At 42.3% G+C, this 16,878-nt stretch overlaps 1 protein-coding gene across 1 annotated transcript in view; it reads right to left on the bottom strand.

The window, feature by feature from the left end:
• Positions 1–669: 669 nt before the first annotated feature.
• Positions 670–16,878, bottom strand: part of LOC126996729 (DNA-directed RNA polymerase II subunit RPB2) — a 59,120-nt gene continuing 42,911 nt past the window's right edge. Inside the window, exons 15-20 of the mRNA XM_050857486.1 lie at positions 12,888–13,124; positions 11,617–11,754; positions 7,844–8,065; positions 7,226–7,386; positions 5,283–5,478; positions 670–1,282 (exon numbers count right to left, since the gene is read on the bottom strand). Of these exons, the coding sequence (XP_050713443.1) occupies positions 1,193–1,282; positions 5,283–5,478; positions 7,226–7,386; positions 7,844–8,065; positions 11,617–11,754; positions 12,888–13,124 (1,044 nt within the window). The 3' untranslated portion in view covers positions 670–1,192. The remainder of the gene's footprint in view (positions 1,283–5,282; positions 5,479–7,225; positions 7,387–7,843; positions 8,066–11,616; positions 11,755–12,887; positions 13,125–16,878) is intronic.

The raw sequence follows: 16,878 nt of genomic DNA, 5'->3' as shown, positions 1-16,878 counted from the left end.
GAAACAAAAATTGATGGCCTGTTGTCTGTTGACCCCCAGCAGCCCCACACAAATAACTGTAGTCTCCCCAGTCCTTGTGAAGCTTGAGAACCAAACCCTAGTGAAGTTTTCAGGTGGAAAATATATGAAAGTTGAGGGACTGCAGTCATTTGTTTGACAGGTGCTGGAGGGCTACAGTTGAAAAAAAAAAAAAAATATATATATATATATATATATATATATATATATATATATATATATATATATATATATATATATATATATATATATATATATATATATATATATATATATATATATATATATATATATATATATATATATATATATATATATATATATATATATATATATATATATATATATATATATATATATATATATTCTTTTTTATTGTCAGTAAATTATGCAGGCCAATCAAACCAATACATTGTTAAATTAAACTAACTGAATTAATAAAATTATGACAAGCAAGAATACCACTTTCTTTAAATAAAATCCTAACTCTTTGTTGGTTTTCAGTTTAAGTCCAGCAACTGTATGAGCTAAGATGAGAAATAAGGAGGATATGGAAAACTGATGACATTTTGGGGGGAAAGGTGCGTGTTATAAATGGCTTATTCAATAAAAATCAGGTTACATACAGTCAAAGGTGAAATAACTACTACCAACATTGAAAATATATTTAATTAGCAGATGTCACTTATGTATTCAATATCTGTGAACCTATCTCTCAGAAACTTGGGAGCCTCAACTCATTTGAAATTTTTCAAGTTTGCTATTTTCACTTTCTAAAGCTGGCAAACATGGTTCAGTCGAGGTCATGAGATAAATAATTGTTAACCTGGTAGCAGTGACGGGCCAAATTTGCGCCATGATTTAAACCGCCCAAAATAGATGATACATAATCTGATCACAAATGCTTTGATATATATTATGAAATGACTTGTGTGAGGGGTGATTTTTTCTCATTTTTTTCACTTGGGGGGACCAGTAAGAAACATGATCCCTGCTGCTACCGGGTTAAATTGGGATCTAGAAATTCAGTGTCAGAACACTATAGTGGATATTGCCCAGAGATTATCAGCCAGCCCAATGTGATAAAAAATTACTGGGTAGTGAAATGATCACATGTAGACCCTTAATTCAGAAAGAAAAAAACATGTGGCATGGAGGAATCGGAAGACTTGAATTATTTCACCATCATTCTCGGAGCAATGTTCATTGACATCAGTTCTTGGAACAGTAACTTGCACGCATATGGGAGCCGCACCTGTGAGATCTGCAAGGAAATGTTTGGAAAATGAGTAAATGACAAGTTTTTTATACTTAAGAAGTAAACTGTTAACCCCTTGACTGTGGATTTCCTACAGTCAGACCTCACCAAGCTACAGGAATGGAACAAAAAGTGGCTGCTACAATTCAGCGAAGAAAAATGTAAAGTCCTGCACCTTGGGAGGGGATATCCAGCACACCAATACCTCATAGGAAACACTCCACTATCCATCACAGAGGCACAGAAAAACATGTTAACATGAAAATGAATCAGATGAGTTAAATGGTAGGCCATTTTATTTTTCCAAAAAAAAATGCCATTTGGCATATTCACTTCACATTTAATCCAAATGCAATATTTTTTTTACCAGCTATACGGTACGGTATTGGTACCAGACTGCTCGGTACCGGTACCAATACTAGCCAGTCGCTCATGGGGTCCCTCATTTCTTCCTCACGCGAGTGAGGCTGAGGCCGAGTGCCTGAGTGGACATCTCGGTGATATGGATACTCTCTCTCTCTCTCTCTCTCTCTCTCTCTCTCCACTGAATGAAGTGCATATTTATTTTTCAATAGAAACCTGCCTCTTGTTTAATTTACATTGTTTTTGATTTATGCGACCTCTTCAAGGACACAATACTCGCGTAAATTGAGAGTTACCTGTATAAATTAAATAAATTACGCCATCCTAGTTTAGGATACCGACTAATTATGCATGTCCTATATATTGTGCATATGTTAGATTTATAGTTGTGAACAATGATCATGAAAAGATAATTTTACTTTCTGTTTGAGTAATATGTCGATATTTGGACTTCATTTGACTTGTTCCTTGCTGAACGAAAACACTTTGTGTCAAAATATTTCGACGATCTTCGTAAGACATCACTGAATATTTCTTTTCTATTTTTTTTCTAGCTTCTAAAATATATTTAGTCAAGTTATGATGAAGATACAGGAAAATAATGGTACTCTTGAAAATATATAACGATACTTGCGTAATCGAAAATAAACGTACACGACGACATCACTTCATATCGCGACTGTACAAATGTTTGACATTACATGCATTGTATGCATTAAATTGTAATTTATTTGTTTAACCCCTTCATTACTGATGAATACCCATTGTAATTCTTGGAAAACTTCAGCTGATGGACCAATAAATTATTCCAGCATAGGTAGTCCTTGAGTTGCGATGGGGTTTGGGATCTGTCGGTAGTAAGTTGAATCGGTTGTGTCAAAATTTAATTTAAAATAAAATAAAATATTATTCAAATACCCTGCTATATGTAAAGCAGCATCAATGTGTCTAACCAGCTCATTTCTGTGTGTGTGTGTGAAAGAGAGAGGGAGAGAGGGATAGGCTGCTCTCTCTCTCTCTTCCCCTTTGTATCAGCGAGGTGTCAATCTTTTGATCTCTCTCTCTCTCTCTCTCTCTCTCTCTCTCTCTCTCTCTCTCTCTCTCTCTCTCTCTCTCTCTCTCTCTCTCTCTCTCTCTCTCTCTCTCTCTCTCTCTCTCTCTCTCTCTCTCTCTCTCTCTCTCTCTCTCTCTCTCTCTCTCTCTCTCTCTCTCTCTCTCTCTCTCTCTCTCTCTCTCTCTCTCTCTCTCTCTCTCTCTCTCTCTCTCTCTCTCTCTCTCTCTCTCTCTCTCTCTCTCTCTCTCTCTCTCTCTCTCTCTCTCTCTCTCTCTCTCTCTCTCTCTCTCTCTCTCTCTCTCTCTCTCTCTCTCTCTCTCTCTCTCTCTCTCTCTCTCTCTCTCTCTCTCTCTCTCTCTCTCTCTCTCTCTCTCTCTCTCTCTCTCTCTCTCTCTCTCTCTCTCTCTCTCTCTCTCTCTCTCTCTCTCTCTCTCTCTCTCTCTCTCTCTCTCTCTCTCTCTCTCTCTATGAAGTTAGAGACAGTGTTCCTCTGACAACCATGTCATCTATTGAAGTCTTCACATGAAAATTTTAGGTCCTCAGAGTAACTTTTGTCACTCTTCCTGTTTCCTTCCTGTTCCTGTCCTCTTCAACATTAACCCAGTAGCAGCAACGGGCCAAATTTGTGGCTTTACCGTGTAGCAGCGATGGGCCAAATATGTGCCATGATATAAACCCCCCAAAATAGATGCATAAACTGATCACACATGCTTTGATATATACAGTTGTCCCTCGAATATTATGGGTGTTAGGGACCCAGGACCCCCGTACTATTCGAAAATCCGTATAAAATTAGTGCCCCCCCTAGAAACACTCCTGGGCTGCATTTGAGAGAGGAAATTGGTACTCTCATTACGTTTCAAACGCGTGACGCGGCAGCACGAGTTGCCAACTCGGCACGTCCGCTCCGCTCCCGGCTTTGAGAGGTGGAACGCCTCTGTGCTGTGATGACGTCATCAGCAAATATGGCGGCCCAAACAAACACAAGTGCTTCCATTGCATCAGGAAGATCAACATCACCATTTTGCTGCGAGTGAGACGCCGTTACCATAGCAACGATGAGGCTTAGTAAAAGGACGGCCTTTATCTCCACTCTTGCAGCACTCTTGGAGCACTGGCAGTTACTGCGGCAAGAATTTTTTTTGACACTATGATAGATACAGCGAACACTGCTCTCATTCACGTGGTATGCTCTCCCTACTGCAAAGTAACTCATCCCAAAACGTAACTTCTAAATCTGAATTCTTCTGCAAGGTGAACACCTTTCTCGAACGCTTTGGGTGCTTTCAGCAGGTGTTTTGGTAGAACAGTGTTGCCACTCACGCCATGGCTACTTGGTGCCACGAGCGGGAAATTTAAAAATCATAAAAAAATTCTTCCATAACAATCCGTATAAAACCGAAACCGTACTATTGCAAACTGTACTATTTGAGGGACGACTGTATTATGAAATGGTTTGTGTGAAGGGTGATTTTTTCTCATTTTTCTCGCTTGGAGGGACGATTAAGAAACATGATCCCCGCTGCTACCACCACCGGGTTAAACATGTGATTGGTTGAATCAGTGGATCGGAGGATGGTATCACATCTTTACAGCACCATGGGATTGATTGATATTTACATGGAGTGCTAAGATTTAGAACAATACAGAAATAAACGATCTACTTATCATGATGACAACACCCAACTCTGCCTGACAGTGCAAAACAAATCACTTTTCAGCATCCTCCGTATGGAGTATGCATCTCACGTGTGGGGGGGCTCCACTCACACAGCTCTTCTGGACAGAGTGGACTCTAAGGCTCTTCGTCTCATCAGCTCTCCTCCTCTTACTGAAAGTCTTCTACCTCTTAAATTCCGCCGCCATGTTGCCTCTCTTTCTATCTTCTATCGATATTTTCACGCTGACTGCTCTTCTGAACTTGCTAACTGCATGCCTCCCCCCCTCCCGCAGCCTCGCCTCACACGACTTTCTACTCATGCTCATCCCTATACTGTTCAAACCCCTTATGCAAGAGTTAACCAGCATCTTCACTCTTTCATCCCTCACGCTGGTAAACTCTGGAACAATCTTCCTTCATCTGTATTTCCTCCTGCCTATGACTTGAACTCTTCCAAGAGGAGGGTATCAGGACACCTTTCCTCCTGAAATTGATTTCTCTTTTTGGCCACTCTACTCTATTCAGGAGCAATAAGTAGCAGGCTTCTTTTTTTTTTTTTTTTTTTTTTACGCCCTTGCACTGTCTCCTCTGTTGTAAAAAAATAAATAAATAAATAAATAAAATAATAAAAATAATCCTGAAAGCCTTTCCTTCACATCAAACATGAACACCACCTAACAACCCTGCAAAGGTGACTCTTGCCACAAGCTCCCAAGGTTCTAGTAAAGAAAAGTAAACAAAATCATTAGAGAAACTGCAATAACACGGTGAAAATATCCGTAATGAACACCACTGAGCTCATGGTTGGCCTAGTTGGTTTGCTGCCTGGCTTCTGCTCGGAAGGCTTGGGTTCGATTCCCGGCACTCAGTGGTGTTCATTACGGAAACTAAATCATAGTTTGACTACTTATTCTTAGAAACTCATTTACCTGTGTCTTGTTACGGCATCCTTTACATTCAAAGGTGTTGTTTCTCAGGTTTGCAATACACATAAGTCCACACAAATTGCAGACATGGACTGAGTATGGGTCACTGACTTCAAACAGGCGCTCACGCAGAAACTGGGCTGCACCATGAGCAATCTGGCAGTCCCGTTCCATCTCTCCAAATATCACACCACCTTCCCTGGAATGGAAAGAAAAAACATGCTACAGTAAAGCATTCCCTGCCAGCCAACCAAGGATGAAGGGTGAAAATAGGGTAGTTTGCCCCCTAAAATATTAACCCGGTAGCAGCGACGGGCCAAATTTGTGGCTTTACCGTGAAGCAGTGACGGGCCAAATTTGTGCCACGATATAAACCCCCCAAAAAAGATGATACATAATCTGATCACAAATGCTTTGATATATATTATGAAATGGTTTGTGTGAGGGGTGATTTTTTCTAATTTTTCTCGCTTGGAGGGACCATTAAGAAACATGGTCCCCGCTGCTACCACCACCGGGTTAAAAAAGAAAAAGTATATATCCTTGCTTTGAAGAGCTGATGGCATTCACATATACCACTTGGTGAGGACATGAACCTGTACAGTCCTCCTGGATGCAGCTTAAGCCTCTCCCCAACTCTGCTGCATTACCCCCAATACATCACTCTCTCTCATAAGTCAGCTATTTACTATTGAGTTTGCATATTAAATAATCTATAAACATCGAATAATGATATATAGTGCTATGAATGTGTTGCTTTTAGGATAACAGCAGTGAATTGTATATATTCCATAACGAGTAACAACGTTGCTCTCCGATGTTGTCAGTGATCAAGGACATCCCGGCACTTCCTCCCTGATCTCCACTCGCGACGGCATCTACTCCGACTCACTCTCACGTGCTCCACAGATGGGAGAAAGAACTCATATATGATGTGACGGAGGTGGAGGCAACAGCTCCGATAATAAGGCTAGGTTTAGCAGCGGTGTGGCCAGTGGATTCCCTGAGCAGGCCCCACACAAACAGACTTCATAGTCGAGTCTGACTACAATAATCTTCTCAAAGTGTGTGTGTGTCTGTGTGTGTGTGTGTGCATGTGTGTGTGGATGGGTTGGGGGCACTGGTGACAGATTATCGTACTCAGCACCTTGTATTTTCCAGTTTTTTGATGCCCAGCTCTCACTGAAGACCATAATTTATCAAGATTTTTGTGTTATCTTTAATTGAATGGCGTTAGTGTTGCAGCTATTGAGATTTTGGGTCTGAAGTCGATTACTACAATGTTCTGGAGTACGAGAATTTAACACCGCTGGTTGGGGGGATTTGGGTGGGTGGATGGTGATGTGAATGTGTGTGTGTAAAGGTCAAGAAATGAATATGATGAGAGGAAATGCTGCAACATGAAAAACTGGAGACCATTCTGCTGTGGCAGCATAAAAAATATAGATATATAAAAATAGTAGGGAAAAAATAAATAAATAACTTACTGAATGTAAAAAGTAATTCAATGATTGTAGGAAAAAAGTTGAGGAAGTGACTAGTCTTTATATAATAAAAGTGATATCTATTACTGCTAATGATATTCTTTTAACCATGCAGCAGCGACGGACCAAATTTGTGGCTTTACCGTGTAGCAGCGACGGGCCAAATTTGTGCCATGATATAAACCCCCAAAACAGATGATACATAATCTGATCACAAATGCTTTGATATATATTATGAAATGGTTTGTGTGAGTGATGATTTTTTCTCATTTTTCTCACTTGGAGGGACCATTAAGAAACATGATCACCGCTGCTGCCACCACCACCGGGTTAATGTATGAAATGCAGTAAGACAAGTTTGGCATAAAAAATGTATGCATCTGGGTACAAAAAATCAAACCACATATCCCTTCATGTGGGGAAGCAATCTTTTAGAGCTAACTTTGGCAGGCCCACACTTACCTTGCACGACCCTCCATGGGCTGTCTCACGAGAATCTGCACCGGTCCTCGGGCTCGAGAATGAATCTTGTCATCCACCATATGCTTCAATCTTTGATAGTATGTAGGAGTCAAGAAAATCTGGGCATTCATCTTTCTGCCCGTGTGGCCGCAGTACATGATCTGAAAAAATTAAATCAAAGAAAAGATAAATTGTGGCTTCACAATATTACAGGGTAGGCAGTGGCTGAGTGGTAGCGTGCTGGGCCCACATTCACCGTGTGATGGACGACACGAGTTCGAATCCCCACGCTACCACCTGGGATTTTTCAGTCACCACCGAGTGGCTTAAAACTACCCACATGCTGTCCTGAAGACTACCCATCAACCTGGACTCTAGAGGAAACCGTCCAAGTGAATCAAGAAGGAGTTCCATGGGGATACATGAGCCAAGAGAAGATGGCGCCACTATAAACACCTGCCTGTGCCATGACGGACTGGGGCCGATTACCATCCAGACCCCTCAAGCAGCCTAATGGTGCTATAGGCGTAGACGTAAAAAAAAAAAATAATAATAATAATTCACATATATAACACCATGTAAACCCCTTATGGCCATTACATAATGTAGTTCCCTTACCTCATTGCCTCTCAAGTGATAGCCATACTCCTGCAGCAGATTGGAAATTTTTGACACATTGACAGCATCGTTGAAAGGTGTAGCGTCACCAATCTCTCCCTTGTTGGCGCCGAGTTTCCCTTGCAGTGCCTCAATCAAGTGACCAATAGTCATTCGAGATGGAATGGCATGAGGGTTGATGATGATGTCTGGCGTGAGCCCTTCAACTGTAAATGGCATGTCCTGAAAATAAAAATTATTAATTAATACTTTAAAGCTGGTGGGTTTGTGTGGAATTTTAGTGTAACAATTTAATAAGCAACCAACTGATCACATAAGTGCTATACAACTTACTGGTACAGATATACAGGTAACTCTCGATTTACATGAGTTTGGTTTCCACGTTTTTGAAATAATGCGTGGTCCAAAATCCAAATAAATGTTTAATTTACACATTTTTTTTCACTTATACGCGATATTTTATGGAGTGGCCACCAGATGTCTCACGCAACTGGACTCACACGGCCACACAGCTGAGCTCAGTTAATCCCGCGCACCACTTGAACAACAATACAGTACCCACGCTGCCACACTACTCAACAACAACAACACCCTCGCTGCTGTGCTACCACGAGGGGAAGGGCAGCCAGAGGAGGAACCACGAGAGGGAGAGGAGTCAGAGTGATACAGTAGGCAATAAAGGTACAAACCTACCTCTTGTTTGATTTACATTGTTTTTGATTTACGCGACCTCTTCAAGGACACAATACTCACGTAAATCGAGAGTTACCTGTACAAGACATTTCATATTACAGGGCACAGCCAACTATACAACACTATCAGGACACTAATAGTCTTCACCTCCCACACACTACTTATGCAGAAAGACAGATCAAATTATAATGATCCCCATCATAATAATAATCATCACTACGGCAGAACTCACTTCCCACAGTGATAACTATTTAACAAATGACCTCAAACTTATAACAAAGTGTGTGGAACTACAGAAACACATTGTACATGAGGAGTTAATAAACTTTCATTAACCTGTAAACTGCAGCAGAGGGTGGCAAGGCAGGAACATTAGTATTGCCTTACTGGTTGAAATGTACTTTAACCCGGTAGCAGCGACGGGCCAAATTTGTGCCATGATTTAAGACCCCCAAAATAGATGACACATAATCTGATCACAAATGCTTTGATATATATATATATATTATGAAATGGTTTGTGTGAGGGGTGATCTTTTCTCATTTTTCTTGCTTGGGGGTACCATTAAGAAACATGATCCCCGCTGCTACCACCACCGGGTTAAGGGGAGAGTCCGGTTTAGATCGGGGGTGCCATATCTCCGGTAAATATGCATGAATCGCTCTGATTTTTATGTTGTGAAGTATTGGCATCATTTACATCAACATTAGACATTGACGCCATTCTTGTCCCCTCCCCTCCAACTACAAATACAACGAAAATTTAAAAGCGAATCTCCGTCGTTATTATTGGCCCCACAACCTTCATTTTTCTGTGACTTAGAGACGTTATAATATGAAATGTTTCTTCGTCGTTAGATTTTTCATTTCAGCTTTTGAATTTGTTTTATGATTTTTTTGTGTGTGTTTTTTTTTTGCCTTTTTTTGACCAAAAAAATATTAATATAAAATTAAACCAGACATATATAAAAAAAACAGTGACGATGATTTGAAGAGAAAGTATTCCTCTGCCTTTTAGTCTTTGTTTCATTGAAATCAAGCTAAAACTGGCTCCAAGGTTAACGTTAGAAGGGGAATAACTTATGTTTTGAGATATGGGCTGATAAAGTTTATTGATGGATCGCGATCCCGTTAAAACACACTAGGAAGCTTTTTTCAGGTTTACTATGAGTTTTTTTTTTATCATCTTCAATCTGCGAGATAGTTGCCAAAATGTATACCTACCAAATATTTTTTTTTCACAAAGTCATTTTTTTAATATTTTTGGGGTCTCCAAACCGGACTCCCCCCTTAAAATGTCTTTGAAGTAGAATACCGCATCAAACCATGTATACGACAATATTCATAAAGAATATGTTTTTTACATGGCTGTGGTCAGAGTTGTATGTTTGGTGAGAGTCAACGAGCCAGCATGGCGGTGCAGGGTGTGTGGGAGTGTTGCCACCAAATGAAGTTAAAATTTTCTAGATGGCTCTGCTACAAGCTCTTATACTGAAACCAAATTGTCGAGTCCGTTTGGGCGTAGGCTCCCGCGGGTCTTTTTCTCCCCTCTGCTCTGCCACACAGTCCCAACACCTATCTACTCCACTCATATGTAAGGTAAAGGTAACATATGAGAGTAAAAAAATAGGTGTTGGGGCTATGCGGCGGAGCAGAGGGGAGAAATGGACCCGCAGGAGCCTACACCCAAATGTACTCGACAATTTGGTTGGATTATAGTTTAGTATATAAAAAAATAAAATAAATAAATAAATGAATAAATTTTTTTCATTGCAATATATTATGAGTATGAAACATCCTTAGACTGAGAACAAAGTAACGGGAAAGCACAACAGACAGAGATTGTTCAGGTCTCTGAAACTTTAGCAGATGAGATTGAATTTGCATCAGCAACAGATGAGTGAGCACTTTGTCTGGGAAAGTTGGAAAGTTTGGTTTAGTCGGCGCAACATCTGTGGTCATATGCCGGAGAGAGACAGAAGGGGAAGGAATTATAGGAGAAGGGAACAGATCCCAGGAGACGGGACACAACCCCCGATTAATACCTGGTACCCATTCACTGCTGGGTGGACAGGGGCGTATGGTATCGGAAAAGCAGCCAAAATTTTTCCACTCCACCCAGGAATCGAACCCGGGCTCTCTCGGTTGTGAGCCGAGTGTGCTAACCACTGCACCACGAAGCCCCTCAGTCAAAAGGAATGGCACCAGACTAACATATCACAAAAAATTATCTGAGTATTTTTAGTTTTAATCAGAGAAGAAGATATTTTGTGACAATGATCTACAACACTATGACAGCCCAAGTGTAGTGTGGCGACTAGGTCTGATAAGGGAGCCTCCCATAACCCACTTGGCGAGTGGGGACGTCTTTGGCTGACTCGGTAAGGAGTGGCTCTCCCGTCACGCTGGTTACGGGTTCAATCCCAGGCAGCCGGTACCCTCTCCTGGTCTTGATTAATTTCTCGTGTGTTTCGATACACGCAGAGGTCGTGTTGGAGAATAGAAAATCAACTCCCGAGACATGACACAAGTGGATCAACACTTTTTCCCCGCTTGATCACAGAGATGGGTACAGGGTTTCAATCTATATTTCAAGGAACTCTGCATTATTGAAATCAAAATTAGTTTGAATATTAGTTACAAGTCATTAGTTAACTGGCAGTAAAGAGTTTAGGAAGTGAGAAGATATGCATGGCAAGGAAGGGATGAGAAAGTTGGAAAGTTTGGTTTAGTTGGCGAAACATCTGTGGTCATATGCCGGAGAAAGACAGAAGGGGAAGGAATTATAGGAGAAGGGAACAGATCTCAGGAGACGGGACACAACCCCCAATTAATACCTGGTACCCATTCACTGCTGGGTGGACAGGGGCATAGGGTATCGGAAAAGCCGCCCAAATTTTTCCACTCCACCCGGGAATCGAACCCGGGCTCTCTTGGTTGTGAGCCGAGTGTGCGGAAGGGATGAGAAATACAGAATGTAAACATAAAGGAGCATATAAGTTGTCTATCTTAATGTAGATATTTTTCTAACAGGAGTGCCCAGTGAAGGGAAAGGCAAAAATGCATGCAAAACAAACTTACCTCCACCCGGTACTGAATACCACAGGTTCCCTTCTGGCCATGACGTGACGCAAACTTGTCACCAATCTGTGGTATTCTAACTGACCTCACTCGGATTTTAGTGAAGCGATCGCCATCCATGTTAACTGTCAGCATCACCTAAAAAGGATAAGAACATCAATTTGCTACAGATGCATCCTATTAATTTGAAGCCTGATTCTGTTCTTGAATTTTATATATTTTAACCTGGTAGCAGCGACGGGTCAAATTTGTGGCTTTACTGTGTAGCAGCAACAGGCCAAATTTGTGGCTTTACCGTGTAGCAGCGACAGGCCAAATTTGTGCCATGAAATAACCCCCCCAAAATAGATGATGCATAATCTGATCACAAATGCTTCGATATATATTATGAAATGGTTCGTGTGAGGGATGATTTTTTCTCATTTTTCTCGCTTAGAGGGACCATTAACGCAGAGGTGGTAGCAGCGGGGATCATGTTTCTTAATGGCCCCTCAAAGCGAGAAAGATGAGAAAAAATCATCCCTCACACAAACCATTTCATAATATATATCAAAGCATTTGTGATCAGATTATGTATCATCTATTTTTGGGGTTCATATCATGGCACAAATTTGGCCCATCGCTGCTACGCGGTAAAGCCACAAATTTGGTCCATTGCTCCTACCGTGTTAAGAAACATGATCCCCGCTGCTACAGGGTTAATATACCACCCAAGCTACAAGAGGCCTCCTGAAGCCTCCTTATATTCCTATGTATCCCAAAGGGTCAGTATATTAGAAGCACACGTCTCAACTGAATGTTCCAGACTTTGTGGCCCACTCTTTTTTTTATATTTTTGGATGAAAATGTTTACAAGGGGATCCAGGGCAGCACATTACTTTTGAAAAAAATCCCCAAACAGTTACCGGGTAGGCGGTGGCTGAGTGGTAGCGTGCTGGGCCCACATTCACCGCGTGATGGACGACGCGGGTTCGAATCCCCACGCTACCACCTCGGATTTTTCAGTCACCGCCGAGTGGCTTAAAACTACCCACATGCTGTCCTGAAGACCACCCATCAACCTGGACTCTAGAGGAAACCGTCCAAGTGAATCAAGAATGAGTTCCGGGGGGCAGCATGAGCCAAGAGAAGATGGCGCCACTATAAACATTTGCCTGCGCCATGACGGACTGGGGCTGAACACCATCCAGGCCCCTCAAGCAAGCCTACCGGTGCTATAGGCGTAAGATAAAAAATAAATAAATAAATAAATAAAATAAAAAAAGGCTTACCTGGTCTACAATACCAGTTTCTGAGCCTCTCAAGAAAACGCTTGCATCTCTTTTGCTGAACCTCCTTGACTGCCCCTCCAGCTCGTCTTCACTCTCTGGCAGCGTGATGGTCTTGCCGATGATCACGTCGTCTCCGGACACACGCATGCCCGGGGAGATGATGCCGTCCTCGTCTAGCTTGTCATAGATGGCGTGCCGCATGCCTTGGCAGGTATCTCTTGTTGGCTTCTCAAACATCTGTCAACAACAAATATATCAACTTATTATATTAGTCACAGAATAATATAATTAATACAGGTAACTCGACTTACGGGTTTGGTTTACGCGTTTTTTAAATAATGCGGGGTCTAAATCCAAATAAATGTATAATTTACACGTTTTTTCACTTATACGCGATATTTTACGGAGTGGCCACCAGATGTCTCATGCAACTGGACTCACACGGCCACACAGCTGAGCTCAGTTCATCCCGCGCGCCACTTGAACAACAATACAGTACCCACGCTGCCACGCTACGCAACAACAACAACACCCTCATTGCTGTGCTACCACAAGGGGAAGGGCAGCCAGAGGAGGAACCACGAGAGGGAGAGGAGTCAGAGTGATACAGTAGGCAAAAAAGGTACAAACCTACCTCTTGTTTGATTTACTACAGTGTTTTTGATTTACGCGACCTCTTCAAGGACACAATACTTGCTTAAACTGGGAGTTACCTGTATTTCATTTTATTCTGCCTCTAATACCATCATAATTATCCTGTGAACCATCTACTTGTAAGAGGAGTCAATAAATGTCATCTGATCATTGCTGCCACATGTGCCCTTCACAAAATCAGCTCTCCCTCCCACACTCTCATTCATTACAGTTTCAAAGTGGTGCTTCCATACCTCCCTTGTCTCCTCATTGCCTCTCACAAGCACCCCATCCCTCCTCTTCATGCTACAAATGTCATTCCTTTCACCCCACATTTCTCTTTTAACTTCTTTCCAGAGCAGTTTTTTTATTTTCCTGTTATTTTGCTGAAATTTTCCTGCCAAGATCCTCATCCACTCTCTCTTTACTTTCCCTAACCAAGCTCTTGACCAACATCTTACTCGCCCACTCACTACACTAGAAGGTGAAGGTAAAGTTGAGTGCATCGTGTGTTAGAATTGCATGTGGCCTTGGGACTCATTAATCTCATTGACCACTGAACCTGAGAGGTGTGTATGATAAGGAGAGGGATGGTAGTGATATGAATGTAGGGAGAGGAGCTGTTGAGAGGTGTGTGTGATAAGGAGAGGGATGGTAGTGATATGAATGTAGGGAGAGGAGCTGTTGAGAGGTGTGTGTGATAAGGAGAGGGATGGTAGTGATATGAATGTAGGGAGAGGAGCTGTTGAGAGGTGTGTATGATAAGGAGAGGGATGGATGGTAGTGATATGAATGTAGGGAGAGGAGCTGTTGAGAGGTGTGTATGATAAGGAGAGGGATGGTAGTGATATGAATGTAGGGAGAGGAGCTGTTGAGAGGTGTGTATGATAAGGAGAGGGAGGGATGGTAGTGATATGAATGTAGGGAGAGGAGCTGTTGAGAGGTGTGTATGATAAGGAGAGGGAGGGATGGTAGTGATATGAATGTAGGGAGAGGAGCTGTTGAGAGGTGTGTATGATAAGGAGAGGGATGGATGGTAGTGATATGAATGTAGGGAGAGGAGCTGTTGAGAGGTGTGTATGATAAGGAGAGGGATGGTAGTGATATGAATGTAGGGAGAGGAGCTGTTGAGAGGTGTGTATGATAAGGAGAGGGATGGTAGTGATATGAATGTAGGGAGAGGAGCTGTTGAGAGGTGTGTGTGATAAGGAGAGGGATGGTAGTGATATGAATGTAGGGAGAGGAGCTGTTGAGAGGTGTGTGTGATAAGGAGAGGGATGGTAGTGATATGAATGTAGGGAGAGGAGCTGTTGAGAGGTGTGTGTGATAAGGAGAGGGATGGTAGTGATATGAATGTAGGGAGAGGAGCTGTTGAGAGGTGTGTGTGATAAGGAGAGGGATGGTAGTGATATGAATGTAGGGAGAGGAGCTGTTGAGAGGTGTGTGTGATAAGGAGAGGGATGGATGGTAGTGATATGAATGTAGGTAGACGATCTGTTGAGGTGTGTGTGATAAGGAGAGGGATGGTAGTGATATGAATGTAGGGAGAGGAGCTGTTGAGAGGTGTGTGTGATAAGGAGAGGGATGGATGGTAGTGATATGAATGTAGGGAGAGGAGCTGTTGAGAGGTGTGTGTGATAAGGAGAGGGATGGATGGTAGTGATATGAATGTAGGGAGAGGAGCTGTTGAGAGGTGTGTGTGATAAGGAGAGGGATGGATGGTAGTGATATGAATGTAGAGAGGAGCTGTTGAGGGTTGTGTGATACGGAGTGGGATGGATGGTAGTGATATGAATGTAGGGAGAGGAGCTGTTGAGAGGTGTGTGTGATAAGGAGAGGGATGGATGGTAGTGATATGAATGTAGGGAGAGGAGCTGTTGAGAGGTGTGTGTGATAAGGAGAGGGATGGATGGTAGTGATTTGAATGTAGGGAGAGGAGCTGTTGAGAGGTGTGTATGATAAGGAGAGGGATGGATGGTAGTGATTTGAATGTAGGGAGAGGAGCTGTTGAGAGGTGTGTATGATAAGGAGAGGGATGGTAGTGATATGAATGTAGGGAGAGGAGCTCTTGAGAGGTGTGTGTGATAAGGAGAGGGATGGATGGTAGTGATTTGAATGTAGGGAGAGGAGCTGTTGAGAGGTGTGTGTGATAAGGAGAGGGATGGATGGTAGTGATTTGAATGTAGGGAGAGGAGCTGTTGAGAGGTGTGTATGATAAGGAGAGGGATGGTAGTGATATGAATGTAGGGAGAGGAGCTGTTGAGAGGTGTGTATGATAAGGAGAGGGATGGATGGTAGTGATTTGAATGTAGGGAGAGGAGCTGTTGAGAGGTGTGTATGATAAGGAGAGGGATGGTAGTGATATGAATGTAGGGAGAGGAGCTCTTGAGAGGTGTGTGTGATAAGGAGAGGGATGGTAGTGATATGAATGTAGGGAGAGGAGCTGGGGAGAGGTGTGTATGATAAGTAGAAGGATGGTAGTGATATGAATGTAGGGAGAGGAGCTGTTGAGAGGTGTGTATGATAAGGAGAGGGATGGTAGTGATATGAATGTAGGGAGAGGAGCTGTTGAGAGGTGTGTATGATAAGGAGAGGGATGGATGGTAGTGATTTGAATGTAGGGAGAGGAGCTGTTGAGAGGTGTGTATGATAAGGAGAGGGATGGTAGTGATATGAATGTAGGGAGAGGAGCTGTTGAGAGGTGTGTATGATAAGGAGAGGGATGGTAGTGATATGAATGTAGGGAGAGGAGCTGTTGAGAGGTGTGTATGATAAGGAGAAGGATGGTAGTGATATGAATGGAGGGAGAGGAGCTGTTGAGAGGTGTGTGTGATAAGGAGAGGGATGGTAGTGATATGAATGTAGGGAGAGGAGCTGTTGAGAGGTGGATTCTGGTGGGTAAGAGTCCACTGCCTGGGACATAAACATGACATCTACGTTACCATAGTTACCTTAGCCAGGCTTCCCTAGGTACACATTTATCAAGCAGCTCATAAGGGAGAATTAGTAATTGGGTGGCTGTGAGACAACTGCCTTCACTGAGTCCAGGCCTGTGGGTGGCTGTGCTGCTAACCACTACAAAAAGGAGGAGCTGCATCACTTTTAATCACCTCTGAGAATATTGAGTGAATAATGGAAGAAATGTTTTAATAACTGGCTCACTATCGGAGTAAATATGAGTGGCCGGCTGCACATCCAGACCAGGCTGAGCCCCAAGTTTAGCAATTTTGATTTTATGCAATGTGTCCCTATTATAACCCTTCTTCTGGTCGTCTGTGGCAGATCTATCCACTTTTCCACACTAGAAATATGGGTAAACTTTCTTAAGGAGAGGTACCATTTAGCGTTATTTTTTATT

The sequence above is a fragment of the Eriocheir sinensis genome, chromosome 1 (genome assembly GCF_024679095.1).
Source record: "Eriocheir sinensis breed Jianghai 21 chromosome 1, ASM2467909v1, whole genome shotgun sequence".
NCBI classification, from domain to species: domain Eukaryota; kingdom Metazoa; phylum Arthropoda; class Malacostraca; order Decapoda; family Varunidae; genus Eriocheir; species Eriocheir sinensis.
This window is presented reverse-complemented; position numbering and strand designations above follow the sequence as displayed.